The 22,630-nt window shown below is 43.2% G+C and overlaps 1 protein-coding gene across 3 annotated transcripts in view; it reads left to right on the top strand.

Annotated features, from left to right (window-relative positions):
- Nucleotides 1-10,056: 10,056 nt before the first annotated feature.
- The window catches only part of LOC138761738 (dynein regulatory complex protein 11-like), a 320,096-nt gene continuing 307,522 nt past the window's right edge, over nt 10,057-22,630 (top strand). For all 3 annotated transcript variants that reach the window (XM_069934395.1, XM_069934394.1, XM_069934396.1), the window contains exon 1: nt 10,057-10,302. In XM_069934395.1, coding sequence (XP_069790496.1) covers nt 10,292-10,302 — 11 coding nt within the window. In that variant the 5' untranslated portion in view covers nt 10,057-10,291. The remainder of the gene's footprint in view (nt 10,303-22,630) is intronic.

Raw genomic sequence — 22,630 nt, 5'->3', positions numbered from 1 at the left:
GGGATAAAGGACAACTCAGGAGGGGAAGGGGAGATTGGGGATAAATAAGATAGAAATAGGAGAATAAGGAAAATGTTGGATGTTGTAGGAATGTTGTCTTATAAAGAGTTGAAAATAAGAAAACAGAAATGGAAAAGGAGGAAAGGTAATGATGGAAAAATGGAAAGAGAAGATAAACAAAATATAAAAGGGCTACGCTGAACTATATGACTTTAAATATTAATGGAATACATAACCAAATTAAAAGGAAGAAACTACTAAATTTAAATGAATAAATGTATTCCATTAGAAAAAATAACATATAGGTTAAGAAATAATATTGAAATATTCGAACAAGTATAGGAGCCTTACATTAAATACAATAGCGAAAACCTACCGGGGACAAACATTACCTAAGTTGATGGAAGGAGAAGGAAAGAAAAGAATGGACTCAGTAGAATTTCTGGTGTATTTTTGTTGAATGACAACATTGTCTGACTGGCTTAATGCAACCTAGATTGTATACCTAAAATGGATGAGAGGGGGGGGTGGGGGGGTGGCTTGGGAGGGGGGGGGGGGAGGAGAAAAAGTCACTGTATATGTGTGAAAAAGAAATAGTGTATATCATGGCTAATGTGATTTATGGTGTGAAAAATAAAAAATTTAAAAAAAAAATAGCAAACTTCATCTTTGACATATCCACTAATATTACTAAAAACTAATAATATCGATATATAAAGATTCAAATCAACGTAAATAGGCCCTCCAATAGGAGAAAAAGAAACCACAAATTAGAAACTAAATAAAATAAAATGAAAAATTAAAAAAAAACCAAAAGAAAACTACCAAAAGGTAGTAATCCCCAAACAAAACTTGGGTGTGGATCACCCACCAGTGGTTGATGACTAATAGAGCATAAAGCAAATCTCTCCCTCCCCAGCCAAACAAAGAATGACAACAAAATATCATAATGACATAAAAATAAAGTAAGAATAAGAAAGTTCTTCTATTCATCCAAGAAATTCCAAACTCGGTGACCCCATTTCAAGAGGAATTGGACTCTTTCCATTCCCATTTCTCCCATTTCTTCCGTTTCCAGAACAACCAAATTTTTCTTTTGGAGACAATGGTGGACTCCGTCTTTGTCCTCTTACATCTGGCAATGAATCAGCAAAAATCATTGCTTCACGCTCATTCTCAAAAAACCTAGATTGAAAGTCTCCACAAAACACCTTCAACACTGCCGGATAGCGAAAAGTAGACTTATAGCCTTTACGCCACAAAACTTCTTTAACTGGATTAAATTGACGCCAACGCTGAATAACCTCTTGACTCAAATCAGGATAGAAAAAAACTCTACTATTCTGAATCATTAACGGAGCTTGTCATTGTCTCGCATTTTGCACTGCTGGACGAAGTATCGTTTCTCTGTCCAAATAATTCAAACATCGGATTAAAACGGGTCTCGGTGGTTGACCAGGCAGAGGTCTTCTTCTTAAGGCTCTATGAGCTCTTTCCAATGCCAGCTCCAGAGAAAAATTCCTGCCCCAGTATTTGTGGAATCCATTCGGTAAAAAAACGAAGAGGATCCTGTTCTTCCATACCTTCTGGCAAACCAACAATCTTCACATTATTCCTTCTACTTTGATTCTCCAAATAATCTACTTTCTTCTTTAATTCCTTCTCACGTTCTCGCAATTCTTTAATGGATTTTTCCACCTCCAACACTTTTTCTGTATTAGAAGCCACTTGTTGTTGACATTCCAAAAAAGCAGCCTGAATTTTTTTTTAAATCTTCACAAGATGCTTCCACACGTACTTTAACTGTATTCAGGTCTAAACTGAGCTTTTGAGTCATTTCATTCAACATAGGCTGAATGATAGCGTTTAACTGTTTACATTGTAAGTCAGAAAAGCTCAGCCCTGCTTTCTCTTGTGTAGTGGCAGAAGCAGGTAACTGCAGCTCCTGCAGCATCTTAACAACAGGCAGTTTAACAGTTTTACTACAGGTCTGGACTCCCAGCGACAGCACCCCGACTTCCTCAGGGGGTCGATGCTGGTCTCCCCCTACAACCCATTGTTGTTTCAAAAACTCACGGAAGAGATCAAGATATTCAGATTGGAGTACTTCCTGAGGCATTTCAAGCAATGGAGTCGTCTTCTTGCGTGCTCCCTCCTTTAAAGTTGGCAGGCTGGCAGAATTGGGATCCACTTCAGGGGCACACGCACCTTCCTCCTGAGAACAGGTAATTCCAGAGATGTCCTTCTCCTGGTGAGTAGTAGTCATTTTTTCAGCTCCCACAGGCAATCTTTGTGGCTTAGGCATGGAAGAAAGTAAACCTGAAACAGTAGCAGGCTGTTTAAGCCCTAAATCTTCAGCACTCCAAAAATGTAGTTTCTTCTGCACTTGAGGTTTAATCTTTTTACCAATAATGGCCATAACAGTTCCTTGATACTTTAAACTAAGTTTTAAAAAATTTAAACTTGAAAACAAAGTTAAAAACGGGTTCTTAAAAGTCTGGCCAGAGAGGTCGAGATTACCTAGACATCTTGCCACGCCCCCCAGAAGTTCCATCTCATGTCACTTCTAAACTTGTGCCCCCAACTCTTAACTTGTGACCTCTCGTCACCTACCCTCAAGTGAAAAAGCCTATTCACATCTACTCTATCCCTCTCATAATTTTAAATGCCTCTACCAAATCCCCCCCTCAACCTTCTACATGCCAATGAATAAAAACCTAATCTACTCAATCTTTCTTTGTAATCTAGATTCTGAAATCCAGGCAAAATTTTAGTAAGTCTTCTCTGTACCCTCTCTACCTTATTGATTTGGTCACCAGAACTGTAAAATTTGGCCTCACAAAGCTTTCAATAGTCTCAACATAATTTCCCAACTCCTATATTCTATGCTTTGATTTATAAAGACCAGCATACCTAAAGCTTTCTTCACCACCCTATCCACATGAGATTCCACTTCAAAGAACGATGAACCGTTATTCCTAGATGTTTCTGTTCTTCTGCATTCTTCAATACCCTCCCATTTACTGCACATGTCCTGTTTTGATTATTTTTTTCCAAAATGAAACAATTCACACTTTTCAGTATTAAACTCCATCTGCCATCTTTCAGCCCACTCTTCTAAGCATTACAAATCCTTCTGCAGTCTCTGAAAATCTTCTTCACTATCCACAACTCAACCTATCTTTGTATCATCTGTATATTTACTAATCCAGTTTACCACTCCATCATCCAAATCATTAATGTAAATGACAAATAATAAGGGACCCAATACCAATCCATGAGGAACACCACTTGTTACCGGCCTCCATCCTGACCGACTGTTATCCACTATGACTCTCTGGCATCTCCCTTCCAGCCACTGTTGAAGTAATTTACCTAGCGCCTGAACCTTTCCTACCAACCTTCCATGTGGAACCTTATCGAAGGCCTTACTGAAATCTACATGGACAACATCTACTTCTCTACCCTCATCAACATTCCTAGTCACCTCCTCAAAAGATTCCACTTGTCAAACATGACCTTCCATGCACAGACCCATGTTGAGTGTTCCTGATCAGACCCTGTCTCTCTAGATATTTACATATATTATCTCTCAGAATACATTCTATGAGCTTACTGACCACTGACATCAAACTTACAGACCTATAATTTCCAGACTTACTCCTTGAACCTTTTTAAACAAAGTAACCACATGTGTGATATGCCAATCCTCTGGCACTATGCCCCTCTCAAATGAATGTTGAAAAATCACTGTCAGAGCCTCCACTATTTCTTCCTCGACTTCCCTCAAGGTCCTGGGGAAAATCCCATCGGGACCTGGAAACCTATCCACCTTTATATGCTTCAAAAGTTCCAATACCTCCTCATTCTTGATCCCTACATTTTACATAATTACCCCTTTTGCTTCCTTTATCCTGCACAATTCAATGTCCTTCTCCCTCGTGAATACCGAAGAAAATAACTTGTTCAACATCTCCCCCGTCTCACTTGACTCTGCACAGTTGTCCTCTCCGATTCTCTAAGGGACAAATTTTATCCTTCACTCTCCTTTTTCCATTTACATATTTGTAAAAACCCTTCAGATTTATTTTCACCCTGTTTGCTATAGCCACCTCATACCATCTTTTCACTTTCCAAATTTCTTTACGATTCTTTTTACAATCAATGTATTTTCCAATCATCTCATTTACATCTTGTTTCTTATATTTAATGTAGGCCTCCTATTTTATTTGAACCAAATTTCTAATATCCCTTGAAAGCCATGGAACTCTCAAACTTTTGGCTCTGCCTTTTATCCTAACAGGAACATAAAGATTTTGTACCCTCAAAATCTCACCTTTAAAAGACCTCCAATTCTCCTCAACATCCTTCCCATGAAAAAAAAATCCCAATCCACTCCTCGCAAATCCTTTCTCATCTCTTCAAATCTGGCTTTAATGGCATTATGATCACTGGATCCAAAGTGCTCCCCAACCCATAACTCTGTCACCTGTCCCATCTCATTCCCCAACAATAGATCCAACACTGCCTCTTCTCCAGTGGGTACCTCAAGGTATTGCATCATAAAACTATCCTGCGCACATTTTACAAATTCTAATCCATCCAGCCCTTTCACAGAAAGTGTTTCCCTAACTTAAGGTAGGAAAATTAAAATCCCTCACTAACACAACACTGTGCTTATTGCAAATATCTGCCTTTTCCTTACAAATTTACTCCTCTATTTCTCGCTCCCCACTAGGTGGTCTATAATACACCCCTATAAGTGTAACTTCTCCCATCCCATTTCTCGATTCCACCCATACCACCTCCCTTGATGAGCCCTCCAATCTATCTTGCCTAAGCAAGATATTTTCCCTGACAAGCAATGCTACACCACCCCCTCTTGCCCCTCCAAATTCTAACACACCTGAAGCAGCAAAATCCAGGAATATTTAGCTTCCAGTCGCAACCTCCTGTAACCACGTCTCACTAATTGCCACCACATCATACTGCCAAGTGTCTATTCACACCTTCAGCTCATCCATCTTCTTTACAATACTCCTGGCTTTAAAGTAAATGCATTTCAGAGATTTCACACATCTTTCTCTCTGTCCCTATCTTTTCTTTCCATCATCTCCCCTCCATTACTGTACTGATCATTTTCCTTCTCAAGCACCTGCCTATCTGCCCCCAACTTTGCCTACAAACCTTCTCTGTTTGCAGTCTAACCCTCTTCTTGGTGTTCTCCTTTATTTGGTTCCCTCCCCCAACCATTCTAGTTTAAAGCCTCCTGAGTAGCCCTAGCAAATTCCCCCACCAGGATCCTGGTCTCTCTGGGATTTAGATGCAACCCGTCCATTCAGTACAGGTCCCATCTCCTCCAAAAACATCCTAGTGATCCAAAAACTCAAATCCCTGCCCCTTGCTCCACCCATTTAGCCACGCATTCATCCTCCACTTTATACTATTCCTGCCCTCATTGTTGTGTGGCATAGGTAGTAATCCAGAGATTACTCTCTTTACAGTCCTTTTTAGCTCCCTACCTAACTCCTTATACTCATCTTTCAGGACCTGTACACTCTTCCTCCCTATGTTGTTGGTACCAACATGCACCACGACCTCTGGCTCATTTCCCTCCCACTTTAGGATGTCTTGGACAACCTGGACTCTAGCACCAGGAAGGCAAATCACCATCCGGTTCTCCTTAGCGTGTCCACAGAATCCCCCATCTGTCCTCCTAACTATTGAATCCCCTATAACTACTGCCCTCCTCTTCCTTTGCCTACCCTTCTGAGCTACAGAGGCTGACCTCGTAGGTGAAGAAAACACTCTAAATTTGGCCTCACCAATGTCTTATACAAACAAGTTCAAATATAACATCTCAACCCCTGCAATACTTCAATTTTTGAAGGTCAATGTGCCAAAAGCTTCCTTTATGATCATATCTATCTGTGACACAGTGAAGTGTATATCTGCATTTCCAGATCCCTGAATTCTACTTCACTCCGCAGTTCCCTACTGTTTACTGTGCAAATCCTACTGCCGTTTGTCCTCTCAAAGTAGAGCACCTCACACTTGTCCACATTAAACTCTATCTGACTTTTTGCCAGCTAGTCCAGATCGTAATGCAAGTTTGAGAACCTTTTGCATTATGCATGACATCTCCAATCTTAGCATCATCTGCAAATTTGCAAATCTAGTTTAGCACATTATTTTCCACATCATTGATATAGATAATAAACAACTATGCATCCAGCACAGATCCCAGAGGCACACCACCAGTGTTTTTTTTTATTGCATTTCTTATACTCAAGTCCCTTATTTGTTCCTTTCTGCCTATACTTGCTACGTACCACCTTCTTAACCAGGACCTCAATACATTTTGAAAACCAAGGTTCCTTATACCTGTTAATCTGGCCTTTAAGTACATACATAACATCATATACAACTCTGAGTTTTTTTAAAAAAACTGAAGACAAGGCAGAATTACCGCATAGCATATACATGTAAACAAATAAAGAACTGTAAACAGATAACAAATGTAAACAAACTGATCATGCAATACAGAGAGAATTTTAAAAGAAATACACAAGTAAGAGTTCTTAAATGAGTCCCTGAATGAGTTTGTTGTTGAGGAGTCTAATGGTGGAAAGGTACTATAATTCTGAAAGAACATACAAATTTTATACTCTTCACCTTTAAAGCACAAATTACCCCAGTAATCAAAAAGGTAAATTGGATGTTAGCCTTAGTTTCTAGACATATAATTAGAGAGCAGGAAGGTTCTGCTGCAACTGTGCAGGGTACAGGCTATATCTGGAGTACTGTAAGCCATTATGGTCTTAGTAGTTGAGAAAGGTATATTGGCTTTGGAGGTGGTGAGGAGAAAGTTCACCAGGTTGATTGTGGAAATGATGGGATGATATTATAAGGAGGGATTGCATTACCTGGGAAAAAAACTCAAGGTTGAAGGGATCTAATGGAACCAATAGATAAAAATAGAAACAAGGAGATTGTTTCCCCTGACAAGCAAGACTAGAAATAGAGGATATAGCCTCAAGATTCTAGAGAATACTGTAGATTTAAAGCAGAGATGACGAAGAACTGTTTCTCTCATCCAACAGTGAATAAGAGGAGTTTTCTACCCCAGGAAGCAGTAGAGACACAGTTTCTTCAATAGTAAGGAAAATTAAGGGTTATTGGTGGACAGATGGGTAAATCATGGTGACTCCATGGCAAGATTCTTCTTTGGCTTGGCTTCGCGGACGAAGATTTATGGAGGGGGTAAAAAGTCCACGTCAGCTGCAGGCTCGTTTGTGGCTGACCAGTCCGATGCGGGACAGGCAGACACGATTGCAGCGGTTGCAAGGGAAAATTGGTTGGTTGGGGTTGGGTGTTGGGTTTTTCCTCCTTTGCCTTTTGTCAGTGAGGTGGGCTCTGCGGTCTTCTTCAAAGGAGGCTGCTGCCCGCCAAACTGTGAGGCGCCAAGATGCACGGTTTGAGGCGTTATCAGCCCACTGGCGGTGGTCAATGTGGCAGGCACCAAGAGATTTCTTTAGGCAGTCCTTGTACCTTTTCTTTGGTGCACCTCTGTCACGGTGGCCAGTGGAGAGCTCGCCATATAATACGATCTTGGGAAGGCGATGGTCCTCCATTCTGGAGACGTGACCCATCCAGCGCAGCTGGATCTTCAGCAGCGTGGACTCGATGCTGTCGACCTCTGCCATCTCGAGTACCTCGACGTTAGGGGTGTGAGCGCTCCAATGGATGTTGAGGATGGAGCGGAGACAACGCTGGTGGAAGCGTTCTAGGAGCCGTAGGTGGTGCCGGTAGAGGACCCATGATTCGGAGCCGAACAGGAGTGTGGGTATGACAACGGCTCTGTATACGCTTATCTTTGTGAGGTTTTTCAGTTGGTTGTTTTTCCAGACTCTTTTGTGTAGTCTTCCAAAGGCGCTATTTGCCTTGGCGAGTCTGTTGTCTATCTCATTGTCGATCCTTGCATCTGATGAAATGGTGCAGCCGAGATAGGTAAACTGGTTGACCGTTTTGAGTTTTGTGTGCCCGATGGAGATGTGGGGGGGCTGGTAGTCATGGTGGGGAGCTGGCTGATGGAGGACCTCAGTTTTCTTCAGGCTGACTTCCAGGCCAAACATTTTGGCAGTTTCCGCAAAGCAGGACGTCAAGCGCTGAAGAGCTGGCTCTGAATGGGCAACTAAAGCGGCATCATCTGCAAAGAGTAGTTCACGGACAAGTTTCTCTTGTGTCTTGGTGTGAGCTTGCAGGCGCCTCAGATTGAAGAGACTGCCATCCGTGCGGTACCGGATGTAAACAGCGTCTTCATTGTTGGGGTCTTTCATGGCTTGGTTCAGCATCATGCTGAAGAAGATTGAAAAGAGGGTTGGTGCGAGAACACAGCCTTGCTTCACGCCATTGTTAATGGAGAAGGGTTCAGAGAGCTCATTGCTGTATCTGACCCGACCTTGTTGGTTTTCGTGCAGTTGGATAATCATGTTGAGGAACTTTGGGGGACATCCGATGCGCTCTAGTATTTGCCAAAGCCCTTTCCTGCTCACGGTGTCGAAGGCTTTGGTGAGGTCAACAAAGGTGATGTAGAGTCCTTTGTTTTGTTCTCTACACTTTTCTTGGAGCTGTCTGAGGGCAAAGACCATGTCAGTGGTTCCTCTGTTAGCGCGAAAGCCGCACTGTGATTCTGGGAGAATAATACCTAGTGTCGCTGAGAATATTCTCCCAGAATGGCAAGATTAGCTGTAATCTATTGAATGGCAGTGCAGGGACAACAGACCAGATGGCCTACCCCTGTTCCTATTTCTTGTGTTCCTATGCTTGGATATGTTCATTTCTAACTATACAATGGGAGAGTAAAAATGTCCTGAAGTGTCACCATCCATAAATGCACTCTAAATAAATTATCCATAAATGCACAATGCATTGATCACACAAAATGTTAAACAAAAATATTTCCCAGATAAATAGACCAACTTGATGTGTCCAACCTAATCTACTGCATTAAGTGTACCTGGTGTGGCCTCTACATCAGTGAGGGCAAACGCAGATTGGGTGAGCACTTTGCCAAACACCTACACTATTTGTGGGTCTAAACTTGATCTTTTTGTAGCCAACCATTTGAACTCCTCCAGCTATACTGACCCATATTTATTTGTCAGTCCATGTCTCATCCATTGTTAGGATGAAGCCAAGAGAAAACTTAAACACTACACATTCCTTAAAGCTAAAAGCACAAACACTTATTTATTTTTCCATTTATTTAACCCCACCCCCATCTTTTTTCATCTCTTGTACCTAATCCAGTGCTTCCCACCCACCTTTTCCGCACCCTCTTTCCTAATGGTTTCACCCACTGTTTCTTCACTTTTCGCACCTTCTGTTCCCTCCCTCCCTCTCTCCCTCCCTCTCTCCCTCCCTCTCTCCCTCCCTCCCTCTCTCCCTCCCTCTCTCCCTCCCTCTCTCCCTCCCTCTCCCTCCCTCTCCCTCCCTCTCCCTCCCTCTCCCTCCCTCTCCCTCCCTCTCTCCCTCTCCCTCCCTCTCTCTCTCTCCCTCCCTCTCTCTCTCCCCTTACACCTGAAATGTTGACTGACCATTATTATCAATTCCTACAATGATTCTTTGCTCAATATCTCAGTTTTTGCAGAGTCTTTCCAACTTGAAATTACCCCCTGCAATGCAGCTTGGAACAAATGGCAAAGGGGCTCAGTAATAATTTAAGTTGTCATTGCAAACAGAATCTCACCCAGAAGTAAAGTGGAACTGGAGGAACTCACCTTGAGGGGCTCAGGTCCGAAACTTTGGTTCTATACCTTTCTTTACCTCCCAAGGCCGCTGGGTGACCCGCTGAGTTCCTCCACTATTTTCACTCCAGTCATTCTCGTCTACATGTTTCATTCTAGTTTCAGCGGCCAGGCCAACCTGCAGTTACCATGACAACGCATGTATGCCTTGGGTAGACGCATGTGCTCGGTCATGCAGCCGCTTGACTTTGTAGAGCGCATGCGTGCGCATCTTGGTTACCCTGGAGTTAAAGAGCTAGTCAGAGGGCAAACTCTCAATTTGCTGAGCAGGGTGAAATTGTGCAAAAGTACACGCATCCAGCCTTTCTACACAAGTTCGTTGCATAAAAGTATCTCAGGAGTTACGTGCAAAAGATTCAATTGAAAGCAGGTCACTGGGAGAACTTCAGGAAGGTGACCGTAAAGCGAACGGGGGTTTAAAACGAAGATATTGCGACTCATTGCAAGGCTGTTTCAGGCTTAACCCTATCATTTGAACAATCATGTCAAACAGGTAAGAGAGATGGCACAACATTTACGTTCGTAGTTTATGATTCACAGCTGAGAAAGAATGGAAATTGAGTAGATTAACTAAATGCACAGAACTGACTTTTTTATGGACTTCCTGAAAATATAGCCACCGATTTTAGAGAAAAACTGTTGCATGAGTGAGAAAATGGTAGCTTTTGTTCCTTAACTCAGCAAAATAAAATTATACCACTCCGAAATGGGTCCTTTTGGCCCACCTGCTCCATTGCTGACTATAATATATCTGCACGTATCACGTTTCCTGTTTAGGTGCCTTCTAAAACCATGCATCTTGGCGCCTCACAGTTTGTTTGGCAGGCAGCAACCTCCTTTGAAGAAGACCGCAGAGCCCACCTCACTGTCAAAAGACAAAGGAGGAAAAACCCAACACCCAACCCCAACCCACCAATTTTCCCTTGCAATCGCTGCAACCGTGCCTGCCTGTCCCACATCGGACCTGTTAGTCATCAACGAGCCTGCAGCTGACGTGGACATACCCCTCCATAAATCTTCGTCTGCGAAGCCAAGCCAAAAATGAAATGTTGTAATTGTCTCTGCCTTTGCTTTCTTTGGTAGCTTGTTACATGCGGCTGTTACCCTGTCAGTGAAAAACTTACCCCTCAGATCTCCTTTAAATTTCTCTCCTCTTGTCTTTAACTTGTGCCCTCTAACTCTTGACTCCTCTGCTTTGGAATAAAGACTGACTATCAATCCTATCTGTCCCCTCAATTTTTTCTCAACCCCTTATTCGATGACCCTGCAGCCTCCTCCATTGAAAATAACCCTCGCCTATTCCTATCTCTCATAGCTACAGTTGATTAAGCGCAATAACATTAGTTATATAAACTAAAATAGTTTAATTTAAATTTGTTGAGGTAATTTAAACAACTTAAGTAATAGGAAGAGAATGTAGAACATGAATAAACAGGATTCCACCACTAGACACAATTTTCCTTCTCCACTCTCGGCCTTCTGCAGGTACTGCTCCCTCTGCGAATCCCTTGTGTGCTCATCCTTACCCATCGCACCCCTGGCACCTTACCCATGCCTGCAGGAGGTGCAACACTTGCACCCACACCACCTCCCTCACCATAGTCTGGGGCCCCAAACGGGCCTTTCAAGTGAAGTAACATTTCACTTTGCTTGTATATCCAAATACTGCATCCAGTGCTCCTTTCGTGGCATTCTCTACATCAGAGAGTCTGGTTGTGGACTGGGAAATCATTTTGCTGAGCACCTTCTATCCATTCGCAACAACAGCAACCTCTCAGTGGACAAACATTTTAATTCCGAGTCTGTGGTGCACTGTTAGACAGAATCAAACACACACAAGGTAAAAACCTCCACAGAGCCAGGCTGACTGTGGCTGCAGCAACTCAGTGTGAGGCCTCGGGAGGCAGGCACAGGCATATATCCCGGAGGATGATTGACACCTGACCGGGTGGAGCTTGATCCATTCAGGCCAACTGGTTGGCAGCCGGCCAGGTGTTGTCCTGTCGCTTTACACTCCTGCAGGTACAGAGGTTGCCCCCTGCAGTAGGCTGGTGGTGTACCACCACAGAGTCACATTCCTGTGCTCACATGTCTGTCCATGGCCTTGTGTACTGTCACATCCAAACCACCTGCAACGTGGAGGAACAACAATTTATTTTCCATCTGGGCACTCTCTAGTCAGATGGCATTAACATTGACTTTACTGTTTACCACTAAACCTGCTTGCCTTTCTTTCCCTCCCCCTTGCCTGTCTTTCCTGTTCTTCCACCCACCCAGCCATCCCTCCTCCCCCCTCCTTTTTCTACCTATCATCTCCTGCCTTTGCCCCCACCCTGCAAAACCAGCGTTTTCTCATACTTTGATGAAGGGCTCAAGCCCAAATCGGTTATGTATCTTTACCTTTGCTGCATAAAGGATACTATTTGACCTGCTGAGGTTTTCCGGCATTGTGGCTGCACCATTTCATCAGATGCAAGGATCGACAATGAGATAGACAACAGACTCGCCAAGGCAAATAGCGCCTTTGGAAGACTACACAAAAGAGTCTGGAAAAACAACCAACTGAAAAACCTCACAAAGATAAGCGTATACAGAGCCGTTGTCATACCCACACTCCTGTTCAGCTCCAAATCATGGGTCCTCTACCGGCATCACCTACGGCTCCTAGAACGCTTCCACCAGCGTTGTCTCCGCTCCATCCACAACATCCATTGGAGTGCTTTCATCCCTAACGTCGAAGTACTCGAGATGGCAGAGGTCGACAGCATCGGGTCCACGCTGCTGAAGATCCAGCTGCGCTGGGTGGGTCACGTCTCCAGAATGGAGGACCATCGCCTTCCCAAGATCGTGTTATATGGCGAGCTCTCCACTGGCCACCGTGACAGAGGTGCACCAAAGAAAAGGTACAAGGACTGCCTAAAGAAATCTCTTGGTGCCTGTCACATTGACCACCGCCAGTGGGCTGATATCGCCTCAAACCGTGCATCTTGGCGCCTCACAGTTTGGCGGGCAGCAACCTCCTTTGAAGAAGACCGCAGAGCCCACCTCACTGACAAAAGGCAAAGGAGGAAAAACCCAACACCCAACCCCAACCAACCAATTTTCCCCTGCAGCCGCTGCAACCGTGTCTGCCTGTCCCGCATCGAACTTGTCAGCCACAAACGAGCCTGCAGCTGACGTGGACTTTTACCCCCTCCATAAATCTTCGTCCGCGAAGCCAAGCCAAAGAGAGAAGAAGAAAGTATAATTTGATGTCCACAATGCCACTATTCATGAACTGAAAATACAATTCATCGATTTATTGGTTATAAATGCTTTATAATGGATCAATACATAACATTTAATATTTGTCAGTAATAAATCTGAATGTGTTTCATGGTTTTGGATAAATCGAGATGTAGCTTTATCTCTGCAATAACTGAAATGCAGCAGTCTACTGAAATGTTTTTTTTCCCTGCTTGGCAAAAAAAAATAAAGTTTTAAGTTTAGAATGAAGTTTCAATGAAAACTGTATGAGTTTTCCCTTGGGTGCTTTTGTTACTCTCACGTCCCAGAGATGTTGGTAGGTTAATTGGGCACCAGCGTATAGTACATAGGAGAGTTCTGGAGATTATTGTAGAAGAGAGACTTCAGAGTACAAGAGCACAATTCCCTGAAAGGGGTCATTCAGGTTGTTAGGTTGATGATGAAGGCATTGGGCAGTAAATTAAATGGAAAGCTTGGCACTTCATGATTCAGCTGTACCAGACATTTGAGAGACCATACTTGAAGTATTGTGTGCTTTTCTGGTCACTCGTATACAGGAAAGATATTAATAAGTTGGAATTCGACAGGATATTTCTGGAACTGAAGACCTGAGATGCATGAAGAGTTTGGATGTGCTGGGTCTTTATTCTCTCGCGGTCATAAGGGGCTGAGACATGACTATAAGCAATCGAAAATCATGAGTGGCATGGATAAAGGGAATACTCAGATTTTCCTCAAAGATGCACAGTTCTAGAACGCGAAGATATTGTTAAGGTTGGTGGGGAGAAATTTAAGAGAGAACTGAGGGGCAATTTTTTCAGGTGGAGTGTGGTCGATATATGGAATGAACTTCCAGAGGTAGCTGTAGAAGTCGATACAATTTCGATGTTCAAAAGGCATTTGGGTAGATAAATGGCTAGGAAGGGTTCAGAAGGATGTAGTTCAAATGCAGCCAAATAGGACGAGCCCAGAACACCAACTTGGTCAGCATGCTTGAGTTTAGCACCTGCATTGGGATGGTGTTGTATAAATGAGTATTGCAGTTCAATAGACATAATATCAATTGAGTTGTGCAACAGTATGAATCACAATTTTCAGGACATAGGGGAGGCAGAAAAGAGAAAATAAATGTATAGTCGAACATAGAAATGAGGCATATTGTGACAATAGTATCAGGAATGGTTCCTCGTGGCGTACCAGAATTGGACTCTCAGGAACGTACTTGGGACAAGAAAATTGTAAACTCAATTGTGATCTTTTTGGTTGTGTCGGGTGGGAGGTGGGGTTTGTATCGGGGAGTTGTGTCAGCAGAGGGAGTTCGTGTCGGGGTTGTGTTGGCAGGGGGTGGTGTCCTGAGGGAGGGGGTGGGTTTGCTGTCCCAGGGGGCAAAAAAGGTAATGTCGTTCTAGTCATGTAGGATTTCAATATGCAGCTTGACTGGGAAAATCAGGTTGATGCCACATCTCAAGAAAAGGAATGTGTAAAATGTCTGCAGGATGACATTTTAGAGCAACTTGTGACAAGGCTGACTAGGAATAAAGCAATTCTGGATAGGATGTTGTGTAACTAACCAGATTTGATAAGGGATCTTGAGGTGAAGGGATTGTTTGGAAGCTGTGATCATAGTGTGATGGATTTCTCCCTGCAGTTTGTGAAGTAGAAACTAAAATCGGATATGTGAATACACCAGCAGAATAGGGACCGCAGAGGGATGAGGAGTATTTTGCATCAGTTTTCACTGTGGAAGATGCCAGCAATTTAAAAGTCTGTAGATGAATAAATCATCTTGATTGGATGGCCTGACCCCAGGCTTCTTAAAGAATAGGCTTTGGAAGTGAACTTTAAAGAATCATAGATTCCGGAGTCTGGAGAATCGCAAATGTCACTCCATTCTTTAAGAAGGAAGACAAATGGCAGGAATTTACAGGCCAATTAGTGTGAATTTGGTGGTTAGTAATGTTAGAATCTATTATTAAGGATAGGATACTTGGAGGCACACAATGAAAGAGGCAGGTTTCCTTGAAGGGAAATTTTGTTTGACAAACCTATTGGAATACTTTGAGAAGGTAACTGGAAGGACAGACAAAAGAGAGTCAATGGATGTAGTTCACTTGCATTTTCAGATGGCTTTTGACCAAGTGCCTCACATGAGGCTGCAAGGCAAGATAAGAGCCCATGGTATTATTGGATAGATGTTAGCACAGATTGAAGATTAGGCAACCTGCAGGAGGCAGAGTGGGGATAACAGGCTGAATAGTCGTTCCACTCCTGTGTCTTGTGGTTGAAAATGTATCTCCATACTCACCCTGTCAATAACCCTTATGATCTTGTGTAGTTAAATAAAATCCCATCTAAAGTTCAGTAGATACAATTTTCATTTAGTCATAGAGTTGTACTGTATGGAAATGGACTTTTTGACACATCACATCCACACCAATGTTTTTGGATGTGTACCAACATTAGGTCTGAAGTGTGTGTCTTAAATATGGGATTGCAGGAACATTTTGGCACAACTGTACAAGATGTTGGTGAGACCAGACTTAACTGGAGAGATTTAACTGGAAAAGAAAGTCAATCTGGTAAAAATTTTGGTGACACCCCACCTCATTGCTATTTCCTTACTTGTATATGCCATTGGAATGACTTCATCACCAACATCGAAGTACTCGAGCTGGCAGAATCCGCAAGCATCGAATCCACGCTGCTGAAGACCCAACTGTGCTGGGTGGGTCACATCTCCAGAATGGAGGACCATCGCCTTCCCAAGATCGTGTTCTATGGCGAGCTCTCCACTGGCCACCGTGACAGAGGTGCACCAAAGAAGAGGTACAAGGACTGCTTAAAGAAATCTCTTGGTGCCTGCCACATTGACCATCGTCAGTGGGCTGATATTGCCTCCAACCGTGCATCTTGGCGCCTTACAGTTCAGCGGGCAGCAACCTTCTTTGAAGAAGACCGCAGAGCCCACCTCACTGACAAAAGACAAAGGAGGAAAAACCCAACACCCAACCTCAACCAACCAATTTTCCCTTGCAACCGTGCCTGCCTGACCCGCATCAGACTTGTCAGTCACCAACGAGCCTGCAGCAGACGTGGACATACCCCTCCATAAATCTTCGTCCGCGAAGCCAAAGAAAGAAGATGTGCCAAAACTGCATATGTTACTGTGGCATATGTCCTTTACCTGATGTTGGGCCCTGGCCTGAAACATTGGTTACCCTTTACTTCCTAAGGATGCTGCATGACCTGCTCAGTTTCTCCAGCACAGTTATGGATAACATATATTGCCTCACGTTACCTAACCAAACCCCTGTAGAATTGCAGCAAGAACTGCACCTCTCTTCCAAATCCAGTAACAGCCAACATACCACTTGTTTTCCAGTTATTCACTTATCTTTTATTTACTGTGTTCAAGTGCAAAGGCTCACAATTAACTCAAGAACTATTTTAAATATTTTTACCATATAAAAATATTTGCCTTTTTTAAAGTTAATAATCTCAAATACATGTACTACAACTATTTGACTCGCTCTACTCAATCTGTCTGCATACTGTTATAGATTATTTGATTTTTTTTTAGTTTGCTTGCCATCCTAGTTTTGTGCTGATACTAGACTTAAAAACATTTCTTTATTAATGTATCTTAGTCATGAATCCAGAATGTTCATAACCAAGGCACCAGATGTGACATCTCTGGAATTTGATGAGTAATCACCCTTCTATTCATAAGTTTTCTACTTTTTAAACCAATACGATTTTTTAAATAACATTTTGTGTATTAAAAAGTAAAAAACAGGCCATACTGGATCTTGCATTAGGAAATGAGCCAGACCAGGAGATCAGAGTTTTGAGCAGGAGAACACTTGGGAAAGGATAAGACTGGATCTTGGGGGGGGGGGGGGTGGTGCTATATTGGAAAAAAAAAGGGTACTTTTAACAGTATTGGGCAGGAGCCAGGTAGAGAGGATTGGTCATGGCTTTTATTGGTAGGTTCACATTGGAGGGAATTATTTAATGGCCTGGTGATCGGAATTCAGGGCTAACTTGTTTCTCCCAGGAAGATAGACCATCACAGTGAGGTTCTGAATCTAGGAAGTTAAGAGATCATGTAAAAACACAATGCTGGAGGAACTCAGTTGGTGAAACAGTGTATTTTGTATAGCAAAGATAGAGATCCATAACCAAAGTTTTGGATTTGAGCCCTTCATCAAGGTTATGGATCTCCATCTTTGCTAACTGTTGACCTGTTGAGTTACTCCAGCATTGTTTTTACTTCAATCACACTGTCTGCAGACTTTTGTGTTTCACTTCAAGAGCTCATAAATTTGATCAAGAAAAAGAAAAAAGAAGCATATGGAAGGTTCAGGAACCTGAAATTGGGCAAATCTTTGAGGAATAGAATGGAAGCAGGGAATAACAAAGAATTAGGAGGGCTAAAAGGAACTATTAAATGACCTTGGTGAGTTGGATTGAAGAGAATCTCAAGGCATTTTAAACATGCTTTAAGAATATGAGGGTAGCTTGGGAGAAAGACAACACAAGTACAAAGGAGAGAATTTATGCCTGGGGAAGAGGAAGTGGGCGAGATACTTAATGTAGTACTTCTCATTTGTATTCACCAAGAAGGATATCAGTGACAGTAAGATCAGAGAGGAGTATGCTGATGTTCCAGTGTCTAGGCAATAGTGATACAAAGAAAGATGTTGAAGAACATTAAGGATAAGTTTCCAGGGCTTGATGCGCAAGAAGTAGGAGGAGGCCATCTAGCCCATCAAGCCTACTTTGTCATTTGGTAAGATCACAGCTGATATCGCTTTGGACTCCGCTCCATGTACCTGCCTTTTTGCCATGAATCTGTTTAATGCAGTGGTTCCCAACTTTTTAATTTCCACTCACATACCATTTTAAGTATTCCCCATGCCATAAGTGTTCTGTGATTAATAAGGGATTGGTTAAGGTGGTATGTGGGTGGAAAGAAAAAGTTTGAAAACCACTGTTTTAATCATTCCAAATTGATTTGTTATGTGCACAGTTTCATAACTCCAAAGGAAATGGGCCAATGACAATTTTTCTCAAGCAAAATATTTCTGTAATAATTAGGTCTAGAGCAGTGATTCTCAACCTTCCCTTCTTACTCACATGCCACCTTAAGCAATCACCTACTAATCACAGAACACATGGCATAGGGAATACTTAAAGTGGTATGTGAGTGGAAAGTAAAAGGTTGGGAACCATTGGTTTAATGGATCTTAATGTTTAGGCAGCCTCCTTGGGTAGAGAATTCAACAGACTCTATCCTCTCTGGGAAAAGTAGCTCCTCCTCATCTCCATCCTAAATCTATTTTGCTGAATCTTGAGGCTATGTCCCCAAGTTCTCATCTAACCTTCCAGTGGAAGCAACTTTACTGCTTCCATCTTGTCTATCCCTTTCATAATTTTGTGTTGAGATTCCCTCCCCCTCCCCCTCATGCCAGTAAGTGCAGTTCCAGGCAACTGTCTAATCACACCTCATAGGCTACCTGCCTCATCTATGGAATCAACCTGGTGAATATCCTCTGCAGGACAGTAAAACAAACCCTGGTATCTGACATCTCTGAGGATTGGTAGATGCCTGATGAGTGAATTTTCTGGTTGCTTAAGATTGTTGCATGGATTGGTGAACTAACCACTGGGGGGCACTAATTTTAAACTTTCATAAATTTCCATGATTTTTTTGTGCCAGTTGCTTGAATTCCAGATAATGGGAATTTTTTAAAACTGTATTTTATTTCTCAAGTCAGGAGACCAGAACTGCATGCAGTACTCCAGGTTCAGCCTCACCAGTTCCCTGGACTATTTCAGCAGAATCTCCCATCTCTTAAATTAAGTTTGTCCTGCAATGAAGGCCAATATTCCATTGGCCTTCTTGAAAACTTGTCATACCTGCAGATCAACCATTTGCAATTAATTTGCAAGCACTTCCAAGTCCCTCTGTTCAAAAGTATGCTATATATCAGACTAGTGAGGAGGCAAGAGAGGAGATTGCTGGGATGTTCATGGAGATCTTTAGCCACAGGTAAGGACACAGAGGACTAGAGAATAGCCAGTACCTTTGTTTCAGAAAAACAATATGGACAAACCAGGAAATTGTAGACCAGTGAGCCTCAGAGTGGAATGGAAATTATTGGAGAAGATTTTCAGGAATAGAATTTTTTTGTGTATGGAAAAGCATTGGCTCATTATTGAAAGGCAGTACAGCTTTGTGTGAGGGAGGCCTTGTAAAATTTGAGTTTGCATGGAGGGACAAAGACAATTAATGAGGATGGAGCAGTGGATGTTGTCAGTAGCGAGGATGCAGAAGCTTTAAAAAGGGTGCTGAAGAAGTTCATCAAGACTTTGCCTGGCTTCGAAAGTACTTGCTATTCGAAAAGGTTGACAAACTTAGATTGTTTTCTCAATAGTGTTGAGGCTGAGGGTTTTATTTTGAAGTATATCAAATTATGAGAGACAGAGATAGTTTTTTTTTTCTCCCCTTTGTTGAAATGCTAAATATCAGGATATGGATTTAAGTAAAAAGAGAAAAGTTCAAAGGAGAGGTACACGTATTTTTTACACAGATTGATGTAGGTGCCTGGAATGCATTGGCAAGGATCGTGGCAAAAACGGGCAGGGGATTGAGGGGGATCGACCAGATTGCAGATGGGATCATCTTAAATTTGCATTATGATTGTCCCAAACATGAGCCCTGTTTCAGAGATGTAATATTGTATGCTCTGTTCTATCTACTCATTTTCTCCTGCTTAAAATGAGCTGCACCTTCTGTCAGAATTGTTTAATAAAAACTTATTTCATAAAACCAAGTTACCTCTGCCAAATCACACAAGTGTTTCCAATGGTCTATTCCAGATTCCTTAACAATAGATTATTGTGTTTTTCCAGTGATTGAATTCAAATGTTCTGGTTGAGCAATCTTAATTTCTACTTTCAGATCAACACAGGTTGTTCCAGAATTCTTTTCATGCTTCTACTTTGTCTTGTGGGCTTCAGAGTTTCCTTTGCATGACATGGCGTGCCTCTGCACGCGTTCATTAATCCCTTAGTTACTAAGAATGTCTATTTTTTTCTCAATCTCTTTTGTTTGCTAGCTGTTTACTGTTTCTAATTATAATATCTCCAGCTAATGCTTGCATTTACTTTTGGAACACAACCAGCTCTTTTGAAGCGTTGATATATTTCCTTGTCTTTTCTCTCATATTTTCCACATCTGTCAAGATGGCGGAGACCACGTGGTGCAGCAAGATGGCCGTGCTCCCTCCTCATCAGATGAAGGTGGCACTGGTTTTGAAACGCCAGTTTTCCCTGTGTCGTTGCTCTCACTGTGCGGCCCTGCAGGAAGGCCATGGTGTACAACACTGGCACCAGAAGGCCGGGGGTGTGGGTTTCGGCCTCGCCTCAGTTGGCCCGTCAGGGGTTGTACACGTGTTGGACCTCTCAGCGCTCCCCCTCGCCCTGCAGTCTTTCACCCAGTGCCCCTTCTTACCACAACCAGAGCAGGTGGAATCTTTAGCTGCACATCAACTTCTTGAATGCTGATACCGACCGCAGAAGAAACATCCCTTGGTGCCCGAGGTCACCACCATCAGAGCCGATGTAGCGTGTGGCTTTGCTCTGGGACCAGGCTTTCATGAGGGGTGCTGCCGCCTTCCAAATTGTCAGCCCCCAGTTAGGCCATCTCCAGTGTCTTGGCCAGTAGAACGTTGTCAGGCAGCACTGTGCTGCCTTTCTCTGGCAACCCCAGCAGCCAGAGCATCCTAGATCTGCTCATCAACCTGGATCTCCTCATCCTTCCATTCTCATCCTTTTATCAGCAGTTCCTCGCGAGTGCTCGTAGGATGAGGACATAGTCCTCAATGGACTCACCAGGTCACTGCTTCCGTTGTGAGAGTTGATTCCTCACTAGGACAATGTTTTTGGGCCTCATGTAGCGGGCCTTTAGCTTCTCAACAGACTCTGCATAAGTCATACAGTCCCTGATGATCGGGAATCCTTTAGACCTGATGCGAGAGTGGAGCACTGACCTCTTGAGCTCATCCGTTGAGTAGACCTCTTGCGTAGCTGACAGGTACATTTGGAAGCATTCTAGCCAATACGCGAACTCTTCCGGGGCCTCCAGGGTCAGAGGGTCGATGAGGAGCATCGTGGGATTCAACTGCGCTTCCATCCTGTTCTTTATTGAATAAAATTATAACACGATAGAGAGCACTCAAGACCAGAGAGAATACAATACACTATTCTATAAGAATGGCACACATGGTCTGTGGATTGAACTGGAATTTTGGTGGGGGTCCAGGGTTTATATTGGGATATGCGGGAGGAGGGGTGGAGTCTTGGGAGGAGCCTGTCCTTAAAGAATCGCACCAATAGTGAATTCTCAGTTTGGTGTGTTGCTTCTCTGTGCTCCTGCATCTCCATCTCCTGGCTGACTTGTATTCTCCTTCTCTCCAATCTGGTCTGAGGAGGGGGAGGGGGCATGTGGGGCATTGCAACAGCCTTAGCATTGATCCTTCTCTCTTGGATCAAGGAATCAGTAGGTACTTTCCATCCCTCGATTGGACATTCCCAGAGTCGTTGTTCTTCTTTCTTACCCCGTCCATCTTGGCACTGCTTCAACTTTCATCAGACTCTCATGCTGGCTTTATCCTTTGACACCGAGAGGTTTCTAGCTTCTGTTTGAGCCTTGATCCTTTGCTTCCCACTTTTTTGTGGTATTGGTTGCCAATTTTTTCTATTGTTCTTTTTATGCTTTTGTTTCTTTACTGCCACTTTCCTTCTGCAGTTCCCTCATCCATCAACTCTGTCTCTTCAAGTGGGGCCCAAGGCATGGTTAGGGTTTGAGGATTGGAGGTGGATGTGCTTGGGCTCTCTCTCGCCACCCACCCCTCCACACCTGCCTTCTCGCCGCCACCGCCCCCACCCCCATCCCCACTAGTTTGTATCTCTACCAGGATCTCTGTTGCAGCAAAGGTTGAGGGGGGTGTTGATTTTGCTGCATATTAGCTGTTTCCCCTGCTGTTGCATATGCATTTTGGGCAGACTTTGTCCAGATGGCCTGCTTCCTCATGCAAGTTTCAGCACTTACTCCTTCCACAATCCTTGGTCTGGTGGCCTTCCTGCTTTCAGTTCTTTGCAGCTGACTTTCAATTCTTGCCCCCACGTGCCCTGGTCTGTTGCAGTTCCAGCACACCCTGGGCTGTCCAGCATAGACAAAATACCCAAGGCTTCCTTCAGAGGCAAACACCAAGGGGGTGGGGGTGGAAGATGGTTCCTTTGTTATCCATTTTCATCTTCACCTTCACTTGTCTCTTGCTGGACTTGATTCCAAATGAGTCTTTCACATTCACACTGATCATTGTTCCCTTGACATAATAGCCCAGAAAGGCAAGCATGTCCATGACTGGCACATGTGGATTGAATATGTGCACAGTTATCACCTGTTCTTTCTACATTAAATGGGAGCAAAATCCCCTTCTCCTGAAAATCCTGGAACTTCTTTTGCCATCTTGCCGAGGCTTTGAAGGTCATATCAAACTGGCTGA

Source organism: Narcine bancroftii, chromosome 4 (assembly GCF_036971445.1).
Source record: "Narcine bancroftii isolate sNarBan1 chromosome 4, sNarBan1.hap1, whole genome shotgun sequence".
NCBI lineage: Eukaryota > Metazoa > Chordata > Chondrichthyes > Torpediniformes > Narcinidae > Narcine > Narcine bancroftii.
This window is presented reverse-complemented; position numbering and strand designations above follow the sequence as displayed.